Source organism: Dendropsophus ebraccatus, chromosome 9, assembly GCF_027789765.1.
Source record: "Dendropsophus ebraccatus isolate aDenEbr1 chromosome 9, aDenEbr1.pat, whole genome shotgun sequence".
In the NCBI taxonomy this organism is placed as follows: Eukaryota; Metazoa; Chordata; class Amphibia; order Anura; family Hylidae; genus Dendropsophus; species Dendropsophus ebraccatus.
In genome coordinates, this window is record NC_091462.1 from 89,948,658 (window position 1) to 89,957,700 (window position 9,043).

A 9,043-nucleotide genomic window follows, 5' to 3' on the forward strand; every position below is an offset into this window, starting at 1 on the left:
TTTCCTTCTGGACTGAAAAAGCAATCTCCCAGCCTCCCCCCTCACATCAAATGAAGCAGGATTTCTGTCTCCATTATGTGGCTATGGAGAGGGGAGGGGCTGAGAGGAGTGACTGAGCACGGAGCAGTCCTGCACAGCACAACACCCTGCAATCTTCTCTCAGTAAGTTCATAGATAAGCACTGACCTTTCTGACACCTGAATCCAGCATTTTAGGTGCCCAGAGAGTCTACAAACAGCTGACCTTCATGTCACCTCTTCCTGCTCCCTCATCTCCCCCGGCCCCTCCCCTCTTCATAGGCTTACAATGGAGAGAGCAGAACCCGTCTTCACTGGCTTCTCTGTAATGAAGACGTGTTTGCCTGATAATGCACAGATAAGAAGTCAGGGGGGGGGAGGCTGGGAGATTGCTTCTTGAGTACAGAAAGAGGCTTTTTTGGCTGATGAAACCTATTACAGAGTTTCTTAAAATCGCTTATACTACTGATTTCTGCTATAAAAAAAAAACATGACAGTTACGTTTTAAAAAAAAATGTCCAGCACTCCAATATCACTATTCACACTATGCAGGTTGCACACTGCAGGTTACATGCTGTAGCTAACATACAGACAAAAAAAACCCTGAAAAATGCAACAGCAACCTGCAAGTGTTGGGACTTACCATAAATACTCCACCTATGGTAAATGAGGTTCTTAACAAACCATTTGATCAAATAGAGTGTACCATCTCACCAAGATAAGGTGATTTTTCAAGAGGAGGTTCCAAACTCTAGCCTCTTAGGCTAACATTATAGGACAACTCCCACGGAAAAAAATTTTTGGCTTATTTAACACACATTACAAAGTTATATAACTTTGTAATGTGGTTAAATACCCGGTCTGGCCCCCTTCCCCCACTGTTGTCCTTTAAGCCTACAAAGTTGTTACAGAGACATGTCAAAAGTTTTGATCGGTCAGGGTCCCAGTGTTTAGACCGCAACCAATCAGGAGAACACGCCAGGAAAAGTCCATGCTACCATGTGCTCCTCTTCTCGCTCTGTGTCCGTCTCATCTGGATAGGCCTGTAGACTTACATTATGTGCTCGTCCAGGTCACATAACAAAGAGCCAGAGAGAACGCACTGCCCGCGGACTTGTCGCAGCTCATTCTCCTGGTCTTAAATAGTCTAAATACTCATACCCCCAATCAATCAAACCTTTTCATGTCTATGGAACACTGTTGATGTCCATTTTTGTCTTCTGTCAGTTTGTCTATGCTTTGTTGGTCTTGATTGATAGGTTTGTCTCTATCTGTGGGGGCAGAAGCCGGATGGGACCGCCCAAATGACTTTATGCTCCATTCCTGGGCAGTTTCTAAAATAGGATCTTATGTAAACATAGAGGTAATATTGGAGTCTGTCCTTGTCTCAAGCTGCCCGTGGAAGCTGATGACAGATCTTCTTTAATGGACCTCCCCAAATAAGTTGCAATAACTTTACCATAGTTACTATAATATAAACTTGAGCTGATGACAAGATTACTGGCTTCATTATTGCAGTAGACTTTGCAATCAGACAAGAGATTCACCCAACAGGTAATAATAATTACTTCTTTGTTATGAAATGAGGGAGTTGGCAGAAGGTTCCCACCCAATATATAGTATATATGGAGCTAGGAGTTGTACTGATGTACAAAAACACTTACTACACTGAGAACACAGGTAGCAGGTAAGTATTCTAGAATATACAGTATGCCTATGTCTTTTATATTGTTGCTGTTTTATCATTACGCTGTTGTTTTATCTTTAGCCAGATATGTAATAATACTGCACTGTAATGTATGTTATAGCCTGGCTCTAGACCCCATTGCTTCCCTCTTTTAGGTGGGACTAAAGAAGAATGTAGGCCCCCTTTCTCTTGTGATTGAACACATTGTACTATAATAGTTATAGTATTTTTTATCAGGACTACTACTATCACAATGTCTTGTTTTTACCCATTTGGAGAAATAATTTTAATGTATATATTGTATATTAAAAGAATCTTTTATACTCTATGTACGGTATGGTTGATTGTTCTTCTATTCTTAGATACAAGATGACTTCCTATCTCAGTGAATGCAATATCGATGCCGCTCTGAGTGAGTGTAAAGGTAAAAAGCAATTTCCACATTATTATCTGTAGGTAAAGCAAACAAATGTTCCCGTAGGTTATTAATATGGCTTTTATTAGCTCTGCATTGGAAAGTATTTTCTGTGTTGTGACTTTTAAAGAACTGTTTTGTGAAAACTATATCAGTATGTACATTACTAGTAGATAGATAGATTGATAGACAGATCAGGGTCGGCGTCAGCAAAGGGCTTACCCAGCCAAGTGTTGGGGCCCACAACGCCTCTAAAGGGCCACAGAGGGAGAGGGGCCCAGTGTTCTAATGTTTAGTCTGCTCAATGTAGTTCAGGGTGAGCGGCTAAACATCAGAAGACATAGGAGACAGAGCAGGACCTGCACAGAGAGAGAACAGGGTGAAGGACCTGATCACATGACCTGAAGGTCCTCAACCTTACAGTGTGGATAGCAGCTCGACATAGAGTAAGAGGGAGCTGTAAGAGCTGTGTGTCAGTTTCTGCCAGTGTCAGTCAGCGTGTGTCAGTCAGTCAGTGAGTGTCAGTCAGTGTCGTGTGTTTGCATATGTTAGTGGTGTCTCACGTTATTGTACATAGTGGATGGATGAGGGGCCCACTGAGGCTCTGTCGTCTGAGGGCCCACAAAAACCTGGAGCCGGCCCTGAGACAGATGATGGATATATAGGCGATGGATAGATAGGATGCAAAAAACTAAGACAACCAGGATCACAAAGAGACGGAAATAGAAAGTAGGGATTGAGAAAGAAAAGAAGAAATAAAGTTGAAGAGCCTCACAATATCTAAGTTGAAAAGAAGACAATATCCAGATACGTTGAGTAGAATGTATGAGAATGTAAACAAAGAAAATGGAGCTCAAATAACATGGCTGCTAATGTGATCACCAGAAGCAGTATATGAGCTGTAGAGCTAGTAATCCAAGAAGACCCTGTGAATATGGATGAAGTTCTCTTACATTCTATGGAAGTGGTTCATATGAGTAAGGTGCCATACGTTACATGTATATAAATGAAAACCATACCCATGGTGTGTTCATAGAGATGAACAGACTCAATGCAGTCTAGGCTTTTTCTTCCTCACTGCAGTATATGTTTAGCATAATATACTATGTTATTGCATCCCGCAAATAAAATATATCCTCTGGTATAGCAGATGAAACATAGCCCCATGTAGACTAGGTTTGGTTTATTCATCACTACAGGTACACAGTAATGACACCTTTTGAGTTGTTTTTGTGGTGTATATACATAATGTATGGCACTTTAGTGATCTGAAACCTTCACTACAGGGCTATGATCACTCAAAGTTTTTTGAACGTAAAAAAAAGATGTAAAACATTATTATTGATCACTATATAAAATTATATTAAAATAATGTCCATTATTATAAGAACAAGAAAGTTTTTGTACTTTAAAAAAAAAAAGTGTGAAAGTGTAAACATAGCCTAAAGATGACTTTGTGTATGTTTTTTTCTAATGCTAGAAAAAATTGAATTCCTTTCTAAAAATTTAAATTATAAGGCTGGGTTCACACTGGGCTTTTTTCATCCATTTTACGGATGAAAAACGCATGGAAAAATTTGTGTTCATCCATTTTGATCACAAAAATGTGGTCGACCACGTTTAAAAAAAAAAAAAAAAAAGGTTCTTTTTTTATCCTTTTTTTTTTAAAAATGAGAGTCAATGGAAAAACAGATGCACACAAATGCATCAGTTTTTTGTAAAAACATATGAAAAAAAAAAGTAAGTCTGAACTAAAAGCCTAAAAGTGTGATAGATACCATTTATTCTGCTTTCAGAACCTGGAACCTTTAAGGCAATGAAATTCTTCCGAACCTCTGAAATAAGTAAACTGGCACCTGCACAAGTAAAAGAAATCTTTAAATTACTGGATAGTAATGGAGATGAAAGTTTGGATAAAGAGGATGTTGCGTAAGAACTTCTATTTTACACAAATTAATTCACCTGCAAATATATTAAAGGGGTTATCCAGCAAAAATCTTTTTTTTTTCCAGATCAACTGGTTTCAAAAAGTTATATAGATTTTTAATTTACTTCTATTTAAAAATCTCAAGTATCACTTATCAGCTGCCGTATGTCCTGCAGGAAATGTTGTTTTCTTTTCAGTCTTACACAGCGCTCTCAGCTGCCACCTCTGTCCGAGACAGGAACTGTCCAGAGCAGGAAAGGTTTTCTATGGGAATTTGCTGCTCTGGACAGTTCCTGAAATGGACAGAGGTGGCAGCAGAGAACACTGTCAGGCTGAAAAGAAAACACCATTTCCTACAGGACATACAGCATTTGATACGTATGGGAAGACTTGAGAAGTAAATTACAAATCTATATAACTTTTTGAAAACCAGTTGATCTGAAAGAAAAAGATTTTTGCTGGATAACCCCTTGAAGAATAAAAAAACAAAGTAAATCTAAAGTATATTTTCTTCTGCTTAGTGTTTTCCTTCAAAAATTCCAGTCAACCGCCAGATCCTTAACAGATCAGGAAATATGCGGTTTCTTTGCTGAAGGTGATCCCAATAATGATGGCAAAATTGGAGTCAATGGTAGGTGGTGTATTCACTGGAGAAGCTGGTATATCACAACATGCTAGAAACTTAGTATATTTCCATATTTTAGTTTAGATTGTCTAAATATCAGGGTCATCATTTGACATTTGATTAAAAAAAAACTAAATTCTTTACATGCAAATACTATCAAAATTTAAAGTGAATATTCACCATGCAGTATAATAATTTCTAATAATTCTTGCTAATATTGTAAAAAATATTGACTGTGCTCTCATGTCTGCTAATTGTAATATAGAGCTCCAAATACCCTGCATGGCACAAGCGTCAAATAATATAATTCTGTCTGCCTCCAGTGACCTATAGGTAGAGCTTACTGCACATAAGATGACTTTATAATAAAACAGTGCACAGTTAGCTCCCTCTAGTGGTGGGGATATGTAGAGTAGCGGAAGCTTAGTATTATAAAATTTAAAAATAAATAAAATAATAATTTAATAAATTATAATTGAAATTAATTATTTAATTTAATTAATTATAAAATAATTTGACTGTGATCCTATGTCTTCTTATTGTAATATAGAGCTCCAAATGCCCTGCATAGCACAAGCGTCAAATAATATAATTCTGTCTGCCTCAAGTGTCCTGTAGGGGGAGCTTACTGCATATTGTTTATTTAGTGGACTTTATAATAATACAGTACACAGTTAGCTCCCTCTAGTGGTGGAGATATGCAGAGTATCAGAAGCTTAGTATTAGGGACATTAAAACCCAAACTTTAAATGCCACATCCCAAAAAAACAAACAAACATGGTGCACAAGGACACCCCCCCCCCTTTTTTATTAGGATTATAGCCATCCTGCTGATCACTATTTTCTTAATCAGCTGGGAATGTGTGGAAAGCCACTACAGTAAAAGTGTGGTGTTATATATCATAAAAATTCAAAAAAGCTTGGCAAAAAAACACATGGCCTTTGACCTGACATGGCCTAAGACTTTGACCTGAGTGATTGACCAATTTCTGGGATGTCCCTATGTTCTTACTGACAATACTTTACTTAAGGAAATACCTTATTACAAATGTGACTTTATTATCTACAACAACCAATAGAATTCTGTCTAGTCGGCACTAGAAAGATGAAAAACAGAATCTTGGCTGTTGAGATTTGGGGACAAAAAAACTTTTTTTATACCAGGCCAGCAATGCTGTAAAAACAAAAAAGAAGTGATACACGCTTACCCTAATCCCCTGCAGCTGCCCTTCTGACAGCTCCCGGTCTCCTGCTCAACACCGCCTCCTCCTGATTCCAGTGACACATTGTCGCTGCTAGTACTGCCCACTCAGCCAGTCGCTGAGGGAGGCAGGACACTTAGTGATTGGCTGAATGGGGCAGTTCCTGTAAGGATGACACATCAGGGAGAAGTGGGAACCGGCAGCAGCCAGAACAGCAGTTGTAGAGGATCCAGGTAGGTGAGTATCACCTCATTATTATTTTGACACCAGCCCTGTTTCATATATAAAAAATATTATCCCCAGACAACCCCTTTAAGCCTGAGCTTGGAGTCATAATGGAACAAAAAGATCTGTCTCTACCAACTAAGTAAATATACATTGGAACAGATTGTTCAATAATTCAGTATTCTTCTTTGTCTTTGCAGAATTCCAAGACATGGTTCTGAAGTCAGCAAAGGAATAAGCAGATCATTCTGTACTAGAACAATGTTCTTGCCATTCATCAGTGTATGGTTCTGATTAATACTGTATATTTATAAAAAAAAACCAGGATGAATTATCAGCCTAAAACAAATAAAAAAAACATTGTATATGTCAACATTGAATGATATTATGTGTATTGGGCCTGCAATGGTACTATTGGAATTTGGCTAGGGTAATCTAAAGGATATTGTAAATGTCCCTCACAGGAGTATAGACTGTGCAGACCATACCCTCTGAATAAGCCGTAATAGAAACCCTCACTGGCCTGTGGAAGATTTTTTCATCGTTAGGGACCAGAATTGATAAAAAAAAAAAGTGTGGTCATACAATTCTGAGGTCAGGGTAACACCTTAATAAATCATCAGAAACCAAAGAAGCTTGTTGCTCAGGCAAGGAGTGGCACTACTGAAGAAGCAGTACAGGTTTAAATATCAGAGATGACTAGTCAACATAAACCTGCAGGAGTTCAAAGGAAAAGGAATTGTTTTCAAACCAACACGTTATATATAAATTCATAAATTACTTCTATTTGAAAATCTCAAGTCCAGTACTCTTCAGCTGCTGTATGTCCTGCAGGAAGTGGTGTATTCTTCCGCCACACAGCACCCTCTGCTGTCACCCCTGTAAAGTTCCTGACACTCACAGCCCTTCAGCCCACTGGCATGTCTCACAACAAGTGCAAACTGTATTATTATACTGCAACACACGCGACAGGCAGTCACTGCTGCCCTCTATCTCCTCTTTCCTCCACATTCTTATTTTTTGCCCCTCACTATGCAGCAATGTCACGGTGTAATGCTCAACATCATCACCTTGACTCCTATGTCAGCATCAAGCCCTGCATGGGAGACAGGAAAGACAGGAAACTAACATTCTGACAACTTACGTGATCACAGTTTTTTTCAGTCAGTCCACCCTGCAGAAAAGTGTAAAACAAAAATGTAAAAAAAAAGGAAAACAAGCGTTATAATGAGTTTTGGCCCGATCGTACGATTAACGATGTCGGAGTAACGATGTTCGAAATTCATTTTGTGATCGCTTAAGCCTATCTCACACATTGGTTAAATCGGCAAACGACTGTTCACACGGAACGATCTGCGAATTTTTTGCGAACGATCAACGACGATTTGAGAACATGTTCAATGATCAAAATGAACGATTTCTCGCTTGTCGTTTGATCATTCGCTGCATTTACACATACGATTATCGTACGAATTCGATCGTTATCGTGCAAATTCGCACGATAATCGTTACGTGTAAACGCAGCATTATACAGGTATATATCAAATGTACATCATCTAAGCTTGTGGGTGTTGTGGAGAACCGCACATAGAGTAAGGGGGTGACAATAATACTTTAAAGCATCCTAAGGCCCCATTCCCACTGAGCAAACGTAGCGGAATTCCGCGACGGAAGAATGAACATGTTCATTCTTCAGCGCGTACAGAGCAGGAGCGCGTGCCTCCCATAGACTCCCATTATGAGCGGGAGGCTAATGGCATTCCGCGGCGGACAATTCCGTCGCGGAATTTCGCTACGTTTGCTCAGTGGGAACAGGGCCTAATACTGTCAGCATCTTTGGCTTTGAGAATTCGGACATAAATAGAGACCATGCCCCCTGCCCATTTCCTTTTGAAAAGTGTCAAGAATTGCTAAAAGTGACAGACTATTGTACACATATGATATGCGCTATAACCATTCAACATATCTTTACAATATTCTTCATCAAGATCCAACCATGGGGATTTCAATTCTGCATTGCAAATACAGTGGTGCCTTGGATAACGAGCATAATTTGTTCCGGGACCGCGCTTGTAATCCAAATCCACTCTTAAACCAAAGCAAATTTTCCCATAACAAATCCTAGAATTGCAGACAATTTGTTCCACACCCCAAAAATAATGATTTATTATTCTGAATAACATGTAAAACAAATGAAACAAACATTCAGAAACAGCAGAATATGTGATATTATAAGTTACTGTACAGTAATGGAGAGGATGGGAAACACAAGGGCGGACAGAGACTGCAGGGAGCATGAAGGAATGAGCAGGGCAGATGTGGGCACATACATGCAGCGCTCTCTGTCCGGGGAGAGAGGGGTTACAGCTATGGAGAGATTACCTCCACAGTCCTGTCCCCTGATGTAAGCCCCAGCCTGAGGTGGATCTGCTATGATTTGGAAGGTGGGGGAGACTTCCTGGTTCAGAGTACAGTGCTGTAGACCCCACTAAGCAGACCATGCCCCTCCCCCCACTCCCCCTCCCACTCAGTACAGGGAGCTCTTAAACCAAAGCAATGCTCTTAAACCAAGTCACAATTAAAAAAAACTGTGAGCTCTTAAATCAAAACGCTCTTAAACCAAGTTACTCTTAAACCAAGGTACCACTGTAATCTGTTCTGTGTAAAATCTATAGGAAGCGGATGTTACAAAGATTCCCACCTGAAATTCGCATCAGAATCCATGTAAAAAAAAATCCATCAAGTGAACATGCTCTTAAAGGGAACCAGTCAGCACTAGGGATGGTCCGAACCCTCCGAGGTTCGGGTTCGTATGAACCCGAACGCTCGGCATCAGATTCCCGCTGTCTGCCCGCTCCGTGGAGAGGGTGGATACAGCGGGAGGACCGCCTGGAAAACTGGGATACAGCCTATGGCTATGGCTGTATCCCAGTTTTCAAGGCGGT

General features: G+C 39.7%; 1 protein-coding gene across 1 annotated transcript; it reads left to right on the forward strand.

Annotated features, from left to right (window-relative positions):
• The first annotated feature begins 1,663 nt into the window (after nt 1-1,663).
• LOC138801822 (oncomodulin-like) lies at nt 1,664-6,457 on the forward strand. Its single transcript, XM_069984919.1, has 5 exons — nt 1,664-1,704; nt 2,067-2,128; nt 3,916-4,048; nt 4,568-4,677; nt 6,299-6,457. Exons 1-5 carry the CDS (start codon nt 1,664-1,666, stop codon nt 6,334-6,336), a joined length of 384 nt encoding a protein of 127 aa, XP_069841020.1. The 3' UTR covers nt 6,337-6,457.
• The last annotated feature ends 2,586 nt before the right edge of the window (nt 6,458-9,043 follow it).

What these genes read in the sequence shown, in the direction of transcription:
- LOC138801822 (XM_069984919.1), top strand. Translation starts at nt 1,664, where the DNA reads ATGTACAAAAACACTTACTACACTGAGAACACAGGTAGCAG. An exon ending in CGCTCTGAGTGAGTGTAAAG is followed by an intron (nt 2,129 to 3,915) that starts GTAAAAAGCAAT and finishes TTCTGCTTTCAG; the next exon opens with AACCTGGAACCTTTAAGGCA. An exon ending in TGGCAAAATTGGAGTCAATG is followed by an intron (nt 4,678 to 6,298) that starts GTAGGTGGTGTA and finishes TTGTCTTTGCAG; the next exon opens with AATTCCAAGACATGGTTCTG.